Here is a 17,550-nt window from a genome sequence, read left to right as displayed (position 1 = left end):
TAAATACAGCAAAGGCAAAATACTGTATGTCCCAGTAGGTTCCCTCAAATTGGTTTATTAATGATTACAATAAAGTTATTTTAATATATTTTCTATAACTTGCAAGACAAGTTTATGGAGACAAAGACGTATTTATCGACAGGAATCTGTTGTGTGTTGTAAGTCTGCAAATATTTGTAGCCAAATACATTGCAGAAAAAAAAAAAAAAAAAGCATAGTTCTACTAACCTTACTGAAATTACACACAAGCAGGCGAAGGAATTCCCCTTTGATATAATGGTGCCTTTTTAATTATCTAAACGGTGAAATATTTACTTCCCTTGCAACTATTTTTCATTGGACAAAAATTAACTAGAGTTCCAGCACTCTCTGACTTCGGAAAAAATGAACAAAGCTGGGTATAAGCCAAAAGCGTAGATAATATAATGTAAGCACAAGATAATATCTGGAGTGATGTCACACAAGCGGGTAAACAGTGGACCCTATAGACAAGGTGGCGGGGGTGAAAGAACACAGGGACAGGGAGTGGGATAGACAATAGACGAGGACAGTGAGGGGGGAGGTAAAACAAAAAAAATGATTGGGGGGGGGGAGGGTAATAAGGGGGGCAACGTTTCGAGGCAAGACCCCTTCCTCAGGACCGTAAGGTACTTCCCTTGACCCTGACACCCCAACCACCAGAGCAGCACTCAGTAATCACAAATGAATGCAAAATGAAGGTTCAAAAGGGCAAAGTCCAGAGCACACAGGAGTATACAGGTAGTATGAATGAAGAATCAAACCGTCAGGTTCACTGTCCACAAGTCTCTCTCTCCCTGGGCCCGCCTGGGACAGGAGACAGACATGGGTCTGTTTAAACAGTGGTTAGCTCTCCTTTAGATAACTAGTGGATATCCATATAGAGATTAATGTTTCACACTGCAAGTCTCAAATTGAGGAAATAAAGAAAGTCCATGAATCCCTATAGTAGGGATTACTCACAGATCTCACAGACTCATAACTTTTGGGTGTGCTTCCGATAAATCAAGGTAGTTAAGATCTCCTGCAGACAGCTGGAAAAATGGAGCACTGCACTTGCAAAAGGAAATCAGGGCTGGATCACTGAGCAGGTAAACAAACGGTTTATTAGGACATGATAGTAGTACAGCAGGTAGTAGTTACGTGGTATCTGCTGTACTATTGTCTGATGTTCTAATAAACAGTTTATCAGCTCAGTGATCCAGCCCGGATTAACTTTAGCAAGTGCAGTGCTCTGTTTTTCCAGCTGTCTGCGGGAGATCTTCACTAAAAGTGCAGCACACACTCCACCATCTTATGTGAAGATGCACCTTCTCAAAAAAGGAATTTGGCAACCCTTCAATTCCATTCTCATGCTATGCCACTGAAATTAAATTATAACAAATGCACTTCACTCCCTATAAAACATTACATCTAGCTTTATAGTCGTATATAGTGGAGCTTGAACATTTCCCTAATCTGTGAAGAGGTGGGGAAAAAAATTGTGGACAAGTGGTGTTATAAAGACACTAGCTGCTGAACCATGTTGGAAGTACAGCTGTTAATTATCGTTCTGCCCAGGCTAGCATTGAATGTATGGGCACAGGGTTCCACATTTGAACTGTGCCATGACATGTTGAGTGTGGTCTCAATCTGTTGGGTGTGTGGGGTCAAGAGGGGGGGAAACAATCTGTTGAGCAGGCGTAAGAGCCCAGGTACTGTGGAATTTCACGGACAGGTGCGGGACAACTGGCATACATCATTACAAAAGCGTATTTTTAAATATGTAAAACTGCTACATAACAGCATGTACACAGTGAAACAAAATGACAGTTATATCATGTTTAATCTTCAAACATCTGAATAAGGTAACTTACCATGTAAAAATAAGATAGACAGCAGCATATTGTCCAAAAGACAGAGCCTGTTTTTACAGCTTTCACCTGAAAGTACAACGTAAAATGAGAATAGCAGGACACAAACTTAGTACAACAGCACAAGAAAATATTTATATATGCAGACGATTAAAATCCGATGAAAATGGACACTGTACACGTTGCAACAAAAACACCACAGCTTTTGCAATGTTAAAAACAAGGCTGCAAAAATGATGCATTCAATACAACAACTTGGGGTAAATATCCCATTTCTTGATGAAGCAATAACTTCCTAAACATTAATAAATGTCTGCACCCCTTGAAGAGGCAATTCAAGCAGGCAATTTCCTTCGCAATTTTTTAATTATTTTTAACATAGGATTGACGCAGGGAGCCTACGGAGCTAACCCCTTTAATTTCATCCATGGGGACCCCCTGCTTTTGGAGATACTTTCCTCTGTAAGGGATGCCGGTAGCGGGTCTGCTCTAATAGCAGGAATCACGTAATGGTCGCTTTTCATAGCTCCCTGTGAGCCAATATGAAGCTGTGACATCACCTGGTCTGGCTTCCTATTGGCCCACGTGACTCGAGAGCTTTAAAAAGCAGAGATACCCGACACCCACTTTGGAGGCAAGGGTCTCTGGAAGCAGGGAGTCGCCAGTGCTGAAATGAATGGAATTCAGCTCTGGAGACCCAGTTTTAATTATGTTTCAAAAAATAAATAAAAATAACCTGCTTTATCTAATAATAATAATAATTAAAAAAAAAAAAAAAAGTTTCTTTTGCAGTGTTACAGTCCCAGATGAAACAGTTCTTAGCACTGATTTGATGGTGAAAAAGCAGGAGCGAGATACTTGAAGTATGATGGCTCAATTGAGCCAGTAAAATTCTATGTACAGTGCAGCGCACACAATCACGGTTAAGAGGTCAGTAACAGCTCAAAAATAAATAGCCAATAATTACAAATTTACAATAAATATGATAAAATATAAAGGAAGGCTGTGATCCTAAATTGTCAGTACTACTGGAGTGGAATATACAAAGAAAATAGAAAAGGAATACCATTGGATTTTCTGTAATTAAAAAGACCTGTTAGACAGTATCTCCCATTTCAGCAGAAGGCTCAACTCTAATAATGTCCGACTTTTGTTCCACCAGTTAAAGCGAGGGACCTCTCCCTCTAATAAAGTGTCTCGCGGCGCCGAGTGAGAAGATGGCGGCGGCCGGAAGTAGAGGTACGTGTCGCGTGTGTGTCGCTCTAGGTGACGTGTGTGTGTGTCTCACTGTGTGTGTGTGTGTGTGTGTGACACTGTGTGTGTGTGTCGCCCCCCCTGCCTTTCACGCCCCCCCCACGGCCTCCGGGCAACGCCGGGTATATCAGCTAGTACAAGATAAAAAGGAAAAAGGACAGGACACGGCAGTCAAATCACCAGGGTCATCCCCTATAGCCACACACCAAGTACAGCATACACTGTTTAGAATTCAAGTTGCACATTGGTATGTCAAAATAATTGCCTCCAAATTGTAAGTCAACGGTTAGGCCTCGGACATGGTCAAAAAGATCGTGCTGAGGCGCGCTGAGGGGAAACATTATCCCCATCAGCGCGGCTTTAGACGGCGCTTCCGCACGCGTGTGGAAATGCAGGCGACAGGCAAGTTTACATTTTGCCGCTGAGGGAAGCGCAGGGCCGGTCACGTGACTGCCAGAAGCCAATGGCAGCCCGTGACGTTGGCGCCCTAGCCCCGCCTGCCTCCAGGTCCGGCTCCCACCCGGCACACAAGCGCGCTCGCTGACGCTCATGCAGGGACACGAAAAATCTCCTGCTTCAGCAGGAGAGCATGAGTGTCAGCGCTGCCCAGCACCGCTCCCTGCACCATGTCCCAGGCCTTATGCAGAACCTGGAAAGCATATTGTAAATTTGTTTTACTTCAGCAGAATATGTAAATAAAAGGATTAGTAATGTATTAAACAGTAAACAAAATAGCACAACCACAGATGGGCCAGTTAAAAGACAGCATCTAACAGTAAACTTTATTTTTTATGTGAGTGTTAGGAACACCTTTAGAGTTGAATTAGTTTACTTCACACTATATTTAAAGGGATTAAATCTGGTCACGTTCTTTCATTCTGAAAATCTCACTGAACTACTGCTAGGTCAATGTTTTCGTCTACTTATTGATGGCTGCCAAAATTGGTCTTCCACTTTCATTCTGAACTCTCCAATTGAACTTTCCCTGCAGCCATTCCCAGCAGGACTCACATTCAGTTGCTACATCACAAATTTATGCAACGGTCACTTGTCTCCTGTGCTGTGTGTAAAATTAAGATGTCATCTGCATTACAAATGTTTCGTCATGTAAGTCGATGAAGTTTTCAAAGCTTAATGATACCAGTTAATATTCATTCACATTAGTTAAGACACTTTTAAAATCTATATATTTTTTAGATTAGATTACTTTGGAGCAATTTTACATGAATGCTCAACTGAACGGTTAAACAGTGCATGTGGATCCCCTTTCAGTCATGGTAAATGAAAAAAATCTAAACAGAACTGGGTCTTGAATTATCATTGGAAACAGGACGCTCAATTGCTATAAAGACATCCAAGCTTCCATTTCTACAAATAACCGGTTTCTTTATCAGATCCTATCCAGGTAGTACTTGGCTCCTGAAAGGCTACATAAAATGTTCCCTGAAGTGTCCAGCACATGGAGGGCCTGTGGAGAAGTGGGCGCAATGTTACATATGTGGTGGAGTTGTCCAATAATTTCCCGGACTTGGGAACATATCTCCGAAATAAACTATGATATTTTAAGAGTAAAAGTTCCCCAAGTGTCTACAATTATTTTAAATTTAAACATGGATACTCTGTACAATTGCAAATTATTAATAACGCATTCTCACGACTACCAGGTAGCAGACAAACCCCCCACCAATGGAGACTATTATAAATATAATTAAAAATGTTATGTTAATGGAGACTGTGGTCCCTGATGGTTGATGGAGTAAACTGTAAGCTCCTCGGAGCAGGGACTCCTCTTCCTTAATGTTACTTTTATGTCTGAAGCACTTATTCCCATGATCTGTTATTTATATTGTCTGTTATTTGATTACCACATGTATTACTACTGTGAAGCACTATGTACATTAATGGCGCTATATAAATAAAGACATACAATACAATATAAAACCCAGTGCAAATATGGCAGAGTTGCTGAGTTTAGCAGCTATGTTTTGTTTGCTCCATAAATATATAAATATCTGTAGAAGGGTAGAAATATGCATCATAATACAATGCACCATGTTTAGTAACAAGTGGTGATTGTGAGGTCTGCAAGTCTCAGTTCTTCCTCCAACATTGGTAGATGGGGTTAAAACCCTTAGCTAGTGCTCAAGTGCTGTAGGCAATGTGAAAAGTTCAAATGATAATGTCCATGAACAAGCGATCACGGTCAGGTTGCGTTCTAAAATAATACTCAGAGCCTCACATAGCGGTGTGGACATGCATACAAGAAGGGTGGTTGAATATAGCAGGAGAAGCTTACCAGAGCGCTCACTATATGGTAAGTCACCCAGCAAGAACCAGCACGATTAGCCCGCAACCCCCACAAAACCTGGAGTCACACACAGACTCTGAACCCGGGACTGGGTGAGTACACACAGCGATGATGCCGACAGGTGTAGAGCAGCTGTGGATCCAATTGTTGGGGAAGCGTGCTCCAGCCTGAGTAGGATAGAAGACAATGATGGAAAGGTGGTGCACTGCTGTCCGGTAAGTGAAAAATAAAAATCCAAGCGCAATTAATGAAAAGACTAAATTTAATGAACAAATGTGGATATACACAACCTAAGCGCAACCCTTTATTTTTCACATAAGACAGCAGTGCACCACCTTTCCAGCAATTTCTGTCTTTCTCCAACATTGATGGTTCTTTGGAAGGATGACTGCCAGAGCTAGAATTCAGAATTAGCCTGTTCACCTACATACACTTGAATGACTTTGGACTTTATTAATCAAGCCTGCAATCAGCCGAAAAAATGCCATTCAAGTTAATGCCAGTTTCCAAGATCGGATACTTTGTAATTAAGGGCCTTTCTCATGAAGCGTCTAACAACTATAGCAGTTTGGTGAATTACCTTATAGATTTTCAGAGCGGACAGTAGAAGAACATTATTTTTACAAGCATTGCTTAAAAGTAAAAAATAAGACATGCCTGGTCAGAGGTCTCAACTACATTGCCGGTCATCTTTTATTTTTGATAAGTGACTACAGTACCTCACTGATGCAACGTTTTACATCTATGAAATGTAAATACATGTGAAATTTGTTTCAAGCAGTTTCTCGTTGCATGTGAAAGCGCTCAGGGAGTTGGCATCTCAGAACAAAAAGACAATATAAGTGTGCTCCACTTAAGCATGCGTTCCATGCACACTGTGTGAGCAACAATTTATTACTGAACATTGACTAATCCTTTCTAAATATGCAGTTAAAATGGCATATTGTAATTCTGAAGAAACAAGTAATTTTTAGTCTCTGTAAACAATATCTAGCCACAACATACAAAAACAGTCAGCAAGCAAAGCAATCACCATCAAGAGATCAGTAATAATTAAATGCAAAGCAAAAGGAAACGGGCAGAGATCTCTGCTGTTTTTATGTGAACTAGGGCTAAAAAAGGAAAATGAAAGCTGTATTTCACTCCAGTAATTACTGTTTTTGAAGCTGTAGCAGTGGTTTCTGTAGTATGTGAAGATAACCTTGGCACTACAAGAGACGTGATGCTATTTCACTTTCATACACTACACTTGACACTGGGCTCATTTAGTGAGACTCGGTGCACCCTGGCTTCACCAAATCTGGTTATGCAGTTTGTGTAAAGAAGGCTTTACTAGCAAAAACACAAACACAATATTATAAATGTGCAGCTTTTGTTAGGCCTAGTCATGCCAACTAAATAAAGACATTATCAATCTAGAATTATTGTTGCAGAGTGGGGTTGAGTCATAAGATTTGAGAAAATCCCAATAGCTGTCAAACAGAAAATTATTGAACCAAATGTACCCAAAATATAAACTAACAATTAAGCATTGGATCAAAGTAAAATAAAAAAAAAAGTTTTAAAACAATTTTTACACAAAAAAATATATATATATATATTTGGTTGAATTTGTTACTTTGGAAATAAAGTCCAAATTCCTTCTTCTTGTGTAAGTGGGGAGTGGTGGTTCTCAGTTAAGTGTGTTGTTACGCATAGCCGACCTTCGGACCAGGCGAACAAGGTGATTGCCTTGGGCTCCGTGCCTTTGGAGGGCCCCAAGCCCCCACCTGTCGGTGCCAGTTTTCATTTTCCGCCCGACAGGAGAGGGGTGAGATAGGGAGTCCAAAGGATCGGTCCAGGAACGCTGCTCACCCTAAGGTGTGTGTGTGTACATACTAAGGGGGACAGGGGGTCCACCTCCTGCAGTGTCGTGTTGTCTTGACGTGTTGCCATGACAACCACCGTGATGTCCCGATGCTGCCGGAAGGGCCATGCTGCCAGCATGCCGTCTTGTCTTCACAAGAGGAAGAGACAGTCCTGCTCATAGCCTACCCTGCCCTTGTCAGAGGCGAATGAAAGGTAAATGGAAAGATTTGGTGGTTTTCTTGACAAACTTGTTGAATAGTGACAGACAAAAAACAAACAAAAAACCCCCCCAAAAGAACAGCCAGAAGAAATCAAAGCCCTCCCGAGTCTCAGCTCACAATGTTCCCAATCCAACTTAAAAGTTTTGGTAAAAGTGCAACAACTATCCAGCTTTAATCCCTTAAACAACTCATTTGCACAGATCCATAGAGGTCCTAGGAAGTACTGCACTTCTTTTCCATCATCAAAATGATAAACAGAAGGTGAAACCACCTGTAAAAATAATATTGTTTGGTCAAGTTAAGGGAGACTACACACATTTAAGGGTACATGCACACCAACGATTTTCAAATACCCACATTTTTAAAAAAAAAATTGTGAGAAGGCTGTGAACTATAATCTGCTTTACTTCTACAATTGAAAATATTTTACGTTTTGGCACAATATCCAGATCTCAAAATCAAGGTGATAGCCATGGCTGGTTTTCATTCAGATTAAGTGTTAAGGAAAAATATTAACACATGTAGAGAGCATTTATTTGCCATGAAAGGGCTTGAGCTAGACGCAATGCTTGGAATTTAGACAAAAGTTAAAATTTTGTCCCATTTGACCACAAAACCCTTTCCCACATGACTGTAGTGTCTATATGCTTTTTCGCAAACAAAAATTTAACTTTGGGGTCTAAATCCCAAGCGCTACATCTGGTGCAAGCCAAACACTGCACATCACCCAGTCAACACCATCCCAACTGTCAAGCATGGGGGTGGCAACATGTTATTGGGATACTTCTCTTCAGCAGGGACTGGGAAGAGTCAGGATAGAGAGGAGAATCGATAGCGCAATGTACAGGTCCTTGAGGAAAACCTGTTTGATTCAGCCAAGATTCTGAAATTGGGGAGGAAATTCACATTACAGCAGGACAATGACCAGAAACACAAAGCCAAAGCCACACTGGATTGGTTGAACAAGCGAATTAATGTTCTTGAGTGGCCCAATCAAAGTGCTGACTTCAGCCCAATCGAACATTTATGGCAAGACTTGAAGATTGAAGTCCATCGATGATCAACAAACTTATCAGAACTGGATTAATTTTCCTTTGAATGGGCAAAAAAATGTCCTACTGTGCAAAGCTATACCGATCCAAAAAGACTGAGCAGTATTTGCTGCAAAAAGTTGCTCCTATCAAGTACTGACTCAAGAGGCTGAATACTTATGCAACTAGCAAATTTCACGTTTTCCCCCCCTTTGCCGACATTTAATCTCCTCATAAAAGTGTTCAAGTTTAACCACTACAGTTTTGGAGCTTTGAATAAAATTAGTTTGAAACAATGTGCATACATTATTTGTAAGTCAACGTGTGAACTAGGTAGGGGTCAATACTTCTGCAAACCACCATGCATGCATATACTGATGCTGTATAACAGCACAAAAAAAAAAAAAAAAGGGTCCATGCAGACCAGACTCACCAATGCTTGGTTTATTGCCATCAAGTTTTCAGTCTCTGTATGACCTTTGTCAAGAAGGCACTATTGGACTGAAATGTTTATTGCAATTAATTATCAAGCATCGGTGAGTGCTGGCCTGGAAATTGCCATATGTACACAACAGTAAGAGATGATGGCCCATATTTACTAAGCAGTGCTATTCTAATGAATGGGTCATAAGATGCCTGCAGGCATTGGCAGCTCACATATAGAATAGGTCGCTACACTTCTTAAAAATAATTATACTTGTATGCGAGTTCTGTTGCTGGAAGCAATTAGCTTTGCTTTCAAATAAAACGATTACATTCATACATCACAAAATCCTTTAGGCTGGAGAAATGGTTAAAAAAAAAAAAAAAAAAAGAAGTGAATTATTAATATTTTTTTTAAATTTTGGTGTTTAGAAACATAGTTTCTATGAATCAGCAGGAAAACCAAAGTATGGAACAACATTTACCAATTAACCTCTCTTTAGGAGGCCAACAACGGCAGCATTGTTTATCTCCTTGTGACTGATGCGATTTGTCTGGCTCCTTCATTGTAATATATGTACCCTTAGAATTCTTTTCTAGCATCACACTGGTAATGTAACAAGACAGACTTTGGGTTTTAATCGCATTGACTGCAGGCAGTTCAATCCAGGTGCCAATCAGAATGTTATCTTTGCATGCCTGCCTTGCAAATGAAAAAAAAAATTCTGGAAGGCCAGGGATGGCAGGCATGAATGTAAATGCATTAGAAAATGGGTGGCTCTGATGGCTATTTTACAGTACAAAGCAGGAGACCTGGTTATACAGGGGCAGTTCCACCTAAAAGCAAAGTATGGCAGTGGCATGTTTAATTGGTTACATGAAGCAGGACTATTTTTTTATTATGATGTCCATCATGTAACCTCTTAAAAAAGCCACTGTCCATATTTTGCTTTCCTCCTAAGCGTAAAAATGTAATCTTGACATAAATATCTTGCAATAATTTCTTTACTTCAAATTTACCATTGTTAATAAAAAGGTTTGAAGGATTTTCAAAAGTAATTACAAAGCAAGCACACAAACATAAGTAACTGATATCAGATATCAGCAGATCCAGCAAAAAGTGTAACCATATTTATTTTAACAAGATGGAAAATAAGTACAACTTATTGTAAGGATGATTGAATTTGTGTTGGCAAGCCACTAGGTTATTTCAATTTTTCTGGAGCAGACCGTGGCACTGCCCCTTTTATGCAACATACACTTCCTGCTTATTTCCTCCTAGCTCAGAGGTTTGTTATTGATGCTGCAAAGCTATTTGAGACAGTCTGAACAGGAATGTGAAGGACACTGACAATCCCAGCTCCCTGAAATAATGTAGACAAAGTGCAGCGTGAATGGGGTGATTGATTCCAGTTTGTCAACGCTCTAGGATACAGTCTATCCATATTGCCTCTTGGAGCATTAATCTGCACTGGTCAATTTCTTTTGTAAACCTTATACTGTATGAACCAGGAGGTCCCCCAGAGCTGATCAGTGGTAGCCAGCCTCAAGAACCCCATGGATCCTGATCACTAAATGGCTGATGGGTCAGGGCTATATTAGAAAGCAGTCATCACTTTTTTGTGACCATTTTTAAAAAAAAATATAATTCCGGGACAACAGCTTGGATTAGGTAGGGTTTTTATTTTTTTTTCAAATGCAAATTGAGGAGGCTTTAAACCGCACTTAGAATGTCGATTTAAAACAATTGCCACAGAAATATGAATTTGTGTCAGAAATCTACCATGGGAGCTGCATTCTGTACTTCTGACATACAGAACGGCCTTTGAAATCTTGGTCTATAAATGGCTGCATAGTCAGAGGCTCTGATTGAAGTCTGAAATATTTACTTCCTTGTGTGGGGGTCCAATTGGACTGCATCCCAGAAATTTAGGCCTTCAATAACTTCCATGAAAGGCCTGCTGAAGTGGTTAAAGCATTTTGCCAATGGCCCCTTTGCAAGACATGCTACACTTGTGAACAGCTAATAGTCGTAATAAAGGTATTAAGTTCAAGTGTGAAGCAATTTCAGAATCATTTATAGGAGCACTTCAGTTACAACCAACAATAAAGTGCAGACATCTTCATTAATGATCCAGGACACCATCATGTAGAAGGCGGCCTCCGCTTCTTACTAAATAAAAGTGATCTGTTTTTCGCGGAAATTCACAACTCCTTGCAGTCAAGCTGATATCAATTACAAATCTAAGCTGTTCTGTAAATGTTACGAATTATTTAGTATCAAACAAGTATAGGGTGACCACTTAAAACCAAAAATGTGCATCAATATTGCCCTGAGAAGGTTGCTTATGAGAAGAGGCAGAAATATGAAGCAGCATTCAGTGATTCAACACTAAAGGCTTCAAAATAAGTGGCTTGGTACTCTTCTATCCATCTAAAAAACAGCATCTGTATTATTTCCTTAAAAAAACCCGACTGGGTATGCTGAAAAGTCAGTTGTGCGAGAGTAAAATGCAGATGTGCAGACAATTTATGCAGTTCATAAAGGTAGTTATTGTTTCTCTGCCAGACCGTGGAGAAAGGCTACAGGGAGGAGGAAAATCCAATTACTTACCCACAAATAATATGTAAACTGCAGTGCAAAAATTGCAATGCCTTCATTGTCAAAGGATCCGGCTACTGATCGGGATATGTAGCCTGGTACTATAGCAATAAAGCAGGCAGCTAGAAGCCCTGCTCCCTGGTTCCACAGTTCTCGAGTGAGCAGGAAAGTGGAAATGGATGTAAGGCCGCTGAAAATGGGTGCTAGAAATACACAGACATCTCTTATATGGACTGTTATGTTAAGCATATTTAAAATCCAATGTATAAGGCCGGCTGTCACCATCAACCCAGGGTACACCTGCAAGAAGAAAAGAAACAAAATTAGAAGAAGAAACTAAGAGCAAACCGTTAGATTTGAGCTGCCATGGCTTTAAAATCAAAAATATTTTGTTTAAACAATGAAGAGGTGTTTAGTTTAACCATTGCAAAATGTAATATACATTTCAGAAATGTAACTTACTATGGCAAATGTGATGTTACCAATTGTAAGATCTCTCCAGCTGACCGTACGTGTGTACATACTGTACACAGCCACACCTAGGGCTTTACTAATTTGAATACATTATTTAAAGCCACGAATTTAGCACACCACAAAAAAAAAGGTCCAAGTTGAGGTATTGACAGGACTATTTCCATGAAATCCATGTGTTTTCACATTGGTTAAGATCTGTGATTGCCTGCTCCTTTCCTTACAATAGTGCAATATAGTTTATCGCTGGAGGGCCTTTTTATTATTTGCTTCTACTTGATCTTTGAGTGGCACCCTCTGTGGCCTATAAACCATCAAACGGGAGTGTCCCCTTCCCATCGCACTGTAGCAGCTTCTTGTTGAAGGGGGTTAGGGAAACGGCACGGGTGAAGACATATCTGTCTCCATGGCTGCTGCAATAATTGGTTTGTCTCTATTGTATGTTTTGTAAACTGATAAACTTTATTTTATAGTTGGTATAGGGTATAACCATATGTATAGTATTGTGTATAATACTGTATATCAATGTATGGTAACATGATCATGTACCGGGAATGCTTTTTAAATGGAAATTAACTTCTTAAATCTGTGGACCCATTTTGATTGAACTGAAGAGGTTAAAATAAAAACTGAAATGAAAAACTTAAAGGCCAATTAAGTGAAAGAACTGTGCTCCCTTTAAAACCTACTCGTTCAAGTCAAACATTTTACTACCAATCTTTTTCATTTCGGAAAATCTCCTGGGATAAATATTTCTTTTTAACCTTCTAAAACAGCATTTGCACATATTTTAACATACAAATAAATGTAATCCACTTCATTATATATTTTTGGGATGAGACAGTTTTCTAATTATACATGAGTTTAAGCCAGTAATGTAATTTTTTAAAATCAAGTAGAGAATAAACTGGGTATTTTCTGTAAGAACTTAAATATATCAAGTGACCGAGTTAAAAGCAAATTGTGCTGCCTTTTATTGGAAAAAACATGATTGGATATGTAAAACCATAATCACCACAGTTGCATTAAAATTTTTTACCTTAACGGGAAACAAAACCTGCCGCTGAGAACCACTGGGTTCACAAAGCGAGATAGATAGATATAGATATATATATATATACATACAGAGAGAGAGAGAGAGATCTATCTATCTATCTAAAGAATAAAGTGCTGGCTGCGACACCCAACACGACCATTTTAAATTCAGCTAGAACAGGTAAACCAGCTGCAATCTGTGTCTGAAGTAGGAGGGTTTGCAGATTAAGGGAAATCCCCAACTGCGTGCAGCCCAGTGAACCAATGACCGACGCATGCTTAATAGGTTGCATGCAGATGAATGCAACTTTATTAAATAAAATCATTTTTGAAATGGCCCGTTCAACTTTTGTCTATGAAAAAGCAATGTTTTTGAAGGTCTTGTTTCCTACCTACAGATATATCAATCAACCATGGTTTTTCTTTTATGATGCTCCCATTGGACAAAGGACAACACATTTTAGATGCACGAATTGCACAGTTCCCAATTAATAAAATATTTTTTTTCAGGACAGAAGTAAAATGTTATTTAATATTTCTAATTAAGAAACTGACAAGTTTCTTCCCCCCCCTCCTCCCCCTCTCTTACTACAGGAACTTCCCCTTTAAATAAGTTTAAGATCAAAAAGGTAACACTAGGCAGGGATAAACAGTCTTGAAATTGTGTACACGACCCCCTTTTTCATGTATGTGACATTTCAAAAGGATCCTATATGGATACTTGAAACTCAAGTAAAACATCAATGAACAGCTACGGTGTTAATTCAATAGATCAAAACCTTCAAATAGACCACTTTCATTGTAGCTATCTGGATGTACAGTCAAAGCAATTCTTTTTTCTTGTAGTATACTGGAGTTTAATCAAGCATAGTGAAATATCCATAATTATGCACAGGGCACTTCACAACTTGTAAACAACCTTTTTTGGGGGTAAAAAAAAATATATTGTAAGAGGTATGTTTGCACTGTACAACAGTAACAGCGTTTAATTTTATCCGTGGACAAATGTTACCTCATTGGGAGGTGGAAATAAAATATTCAAAATCTCATGTCACATCTCATGTCTATATAACCAGTACAAGGAAATAGAATTGCTTGTATTGTACATCCACCTACTTATGATACTTATATTGAAAGTGGATTTGCAGGCTTTGATCGGTTGCTTTACATTAGCACTGTAGCCATTCATAGACGCTGTACTTGAGGATTATTTTGAAATGTGTATTTGCCCATTTCGTTATATTTTTTTTCTTACTTTGTTTTCAAGGCATTCTGTAAGTGAGATCTATAGATCACACAAAATATAAGTAAACAGGGTTGATGTAACCAATTACAACTCAAGCCAGAACAAAAAGGTATACTTGACAATAAAATGCAAGGTGAAAAAGTATATGAACCGAGAATAAAAAGAACATTGAGAGTTTGAACTTTAACTGAAGCTGATAGCCTGCTACAGTCACACAGTCAGAGCATCAACTTGTAACAGTCTACATGAGACATTACTTGAGGTAAGAACAAAATCTATGATCTTTGATAGATGCCAATGTTGGCGCAATGATTTAGTATTCGAGAATAACAAAAACCTTCAGCAAAACCGTCTGTAAAAAAACATCCTACCCAAAAATAAGTCAGCACTCATTTATTTTTGTAATATACAACATTTAAAACGTCGTTCTTTGGAATAAGTAAAACGCATTTAATCACATTCTTGTCCTTTTCTGACAACATTTTAAAATAAAAGCAGAAAGTTGCTCAATTGCAAGGGGAAAAAAAAAATTCCTGGTCTTTAAAAAAAAAAATTGCATAATGAGCATGTAATTCTGCTTTACGGTTTAGTCTACTATTGCATTGGTACAGTTTAGAATACCAGTGCAAATCCTTTTTACATTTGCAATCTAGTCTGCAAAGCAATATACCCTATTTCCTCAATTCTAAGACGCACCTTTTTTTCGGATTTTCACATGTCTGAAATCGGGGTGCGTCTTAGAATTGATGTATTAAATAAAGTGCCTACATTACTAACCCCCTCTTTTCACCCAACATGTTTCAGGAGAGGTCCCAAGTCAGCGGAGGATGAAGTGTGCGGCGGCAGCAGGAGAGGTCCCACGTCTGCACATGGTTGAAGATGGACAGCGGGCGGGAGTGCGGTGGCAGGACACGTCCCAAGTCCGCAGGTGAATGAAGATAAGACAGCGGGCGTGCGGTGGAGGAGGCGGCTAATAGATCATAATAGCAGGAGCAGAGCGGCATAGGGGAACGGCTTGGAAGGTGCACACTAACACTGGAAGTTGACCAGTGCCCGACTTCCGGTTACAGTGTGCACCTCCCAAGCCGTTCCCCCTATGCCGCTCTGCTCTCCTGCTATTATTATCTCCTGCCGCCGAACCCCACCGCACACCCGCTGTCTTATGTTCATTCACCTGCAGACTTTGGACCTGTCCTGCTGCCACACACCCACCCGCTGTCCATTTTCAACCATCTGCAGACATGGGACCTCCCCTGCCGCCGCCGCCCGCTTCATCCACCGCTGACATGGGACCCCTCCTGAAACATGGTAAATGAAAAAGTAATTTTCCCTCGATTGTAAGTGCCATATTGATGGTGCATCATACAATCGAAGGCATCTTACAATCGAGGAAATACGGTAATTCTCATCAACTATTAGTGGAAGCAAGAGATTTGTGCTTTAACGTGATGACAGAAATAGTAATTTGACACTTACCGTGCCGCCTACTATTCTTCCTAGTGGATACCATGCTCGTTCGTCAAACCAATTTAAAAATTCATAAAACCCGTGGGATGCTAGGTGATGTGTTGATCTGTAGTTAAACCTGCACAAAGAGACAAGTTAACGCCGTTAGACTAAACTTACAAATAATGACATGCCTAACATTTACTAAAAGAAAAATCAATGGTCTCCTGTAACACAAACACTATTTTCTGCAGCATGGATACTATGTAATACACAAACATTGTAGGTAACATGGTGTATGGTTTGAAAGTCAGTAATGACAGCCACTTTCCAATTTTGTGGTCAATGTATCTTTCTGCAGTGTTTCACAATAATCAGGAACTTTGCCAAAAGCTGGGAATGTTGGTTTAAAACTCATTTACATGGTAACATGTCTTCAGTAAGACTAATCCAAATTATAGTGCACTTTCAACAATGAATTGTAGCCATGGTAGATTAGTGGCTGACTGCTTTAACATTGACGGATCAAAGAATTAAGCCCAGGGTTATTGAAGATACTGCAACGGGTACAATTTTACCATTGACCTCAATATGTACTACAGGATATACAGTACTTCCTGTAAGAGGAGATTTCAGAGGGGCTCGCAGATGCAGCAAAATCAGGATTGACGGACTGGTTTTGCTTCGGCTTTGGGGCAGAATGCTTCAGCGTGGTCAAGTCCTGCACCCAAGATCAGCACCCATGGCGACATATGGTCAAATCTTTGTTGCTTACTGTACATTGAGAAACGTGATCAGTACCTCTGCGTTATTAAAGCAGCAATACTACATGTTTTCTTTTCCCTCCTATTTTTATATGTAAAGCATGTGACAATGTATATATAATTCTACATTCTTACCCAAGCTACAATATATCCTGATAGTACTATAGTAACATTATCTATTGTTACAATTTACAGCCCAACCTGTTAGGAATATTGGCAACAAATGATCATAAACAGCAAAGTGTTGCAAAGACCTTGCACTGCTTGGGAGGTGTGCTAAAACCTGCTATAGAAATCAAAGGCTGCACAGCTCACTACACGCTGTGACGCGTCAGCCGCTAGGGGATACAAGAGAATTGTAATCCCTAGCTTCGACGCGTCACGTGGTGTGGCTGTGAGCCAATGAGGAGGGGAGGCTTCGGGGGGAGGAGAGGCTTCGGGGAGCGGGGAGGAGTGTGGAGTGCCTGCCTCTGTGTGCGCCTGCCTGCGTGTGTGTATGAGTGCCTGCGTGTGTTGCTTGTGATTACTTCCATCAGCAGCCCGTGGAGGGAGGGAGGGAGGGGGGGAGAGTAGCGGGTCCCTCCGCTCAAGCCACGTACCCTCCCGCTCAAGCCTCCCACTCCCGCTTACCTCCCGCTCCCTACAGACCGCATATCGCGGTCTGTGTATGTCAGCGCCCCCCGCCTGTCTGCAGTGCGGGAGCGCTGACGGAGGGAGCGGGGCCTTAGCCTAATGGAGGGGGGGATTTTTTTTAAAACTTATTCCTCACCTGAGCTTCTAAATCACTTGTATAAAAGTCTTACTGCAAGCAAAAAAGTAACCGCATTACTTTATAAAAAGCATACATCCGACAATTAGTGCAAAGGAAAACATTTTTTTTTTCCACAGTAGTCGCAAGAATCAGCATTTGAGCCAACCATCAGAAAACTGTTGGAACATAAAAATTCTACTTGACCACACTGCAGACTTCGCATGCATAGGTCTATACCACCGGCATGGCTTCATTCAATCAAGGCTTGAAAGAAAAGTT

General features: G+C 40.1%; 1 protein-coding gene across 1 annotated transcript in view; it reads right to left on the bottom strand.

The window, feature by feature from the left end:
• The window catches only part of STT3B (STT3 oligosaccharyltransferase complex catalytic subunit B), a 93,691-nt gene that overhangs the window by 26,580 nt on the left and 49,561 nt on the right, over positions 1 to 17,550 (bottom strand). The window contains exons 2-4 of the mRNA XM_075587021.1: positions 15,787 to 15,895; positions 11,571 to 11,858; positions 1,875 to 1,940 (exon numbers count right to left, since the gene is read on the bottom strand). Coding sequence (XP_075443136.1) covers positions 1,875 to 1,940; positions 11,571 to 11,858; positions 15,787 to 15,895 — 463 coding nt within the window. The remainder of the gene's footprint in view (positions 1 to 1,874; positions 1,941 to 11,570; positions 11,859 to 15,786; positions 15,896 to 17,550) is intronic.

The sequence above is a fragment of the Ascaphus truei genome, chromosome 2 (assembly GCF_040206685.1).
Source record: "Ascaphus truei isolate aAscTru1 chromosome 2, aAscTru1.hap1, whole genome shotgun sequence".
NCBI classification, from domain to species: domain Eukaryota; kingdom Metazoa; phylum Chordata; class Amphibia; order Anura; family Ascaphidae; genus Ascaphus; species Ascaphus truei.
The sequence above is the reverse complement of the archived record's forward strand: the minus strand, read 5'-3'. Positions and strand labels throughout refer to the sequence as shown.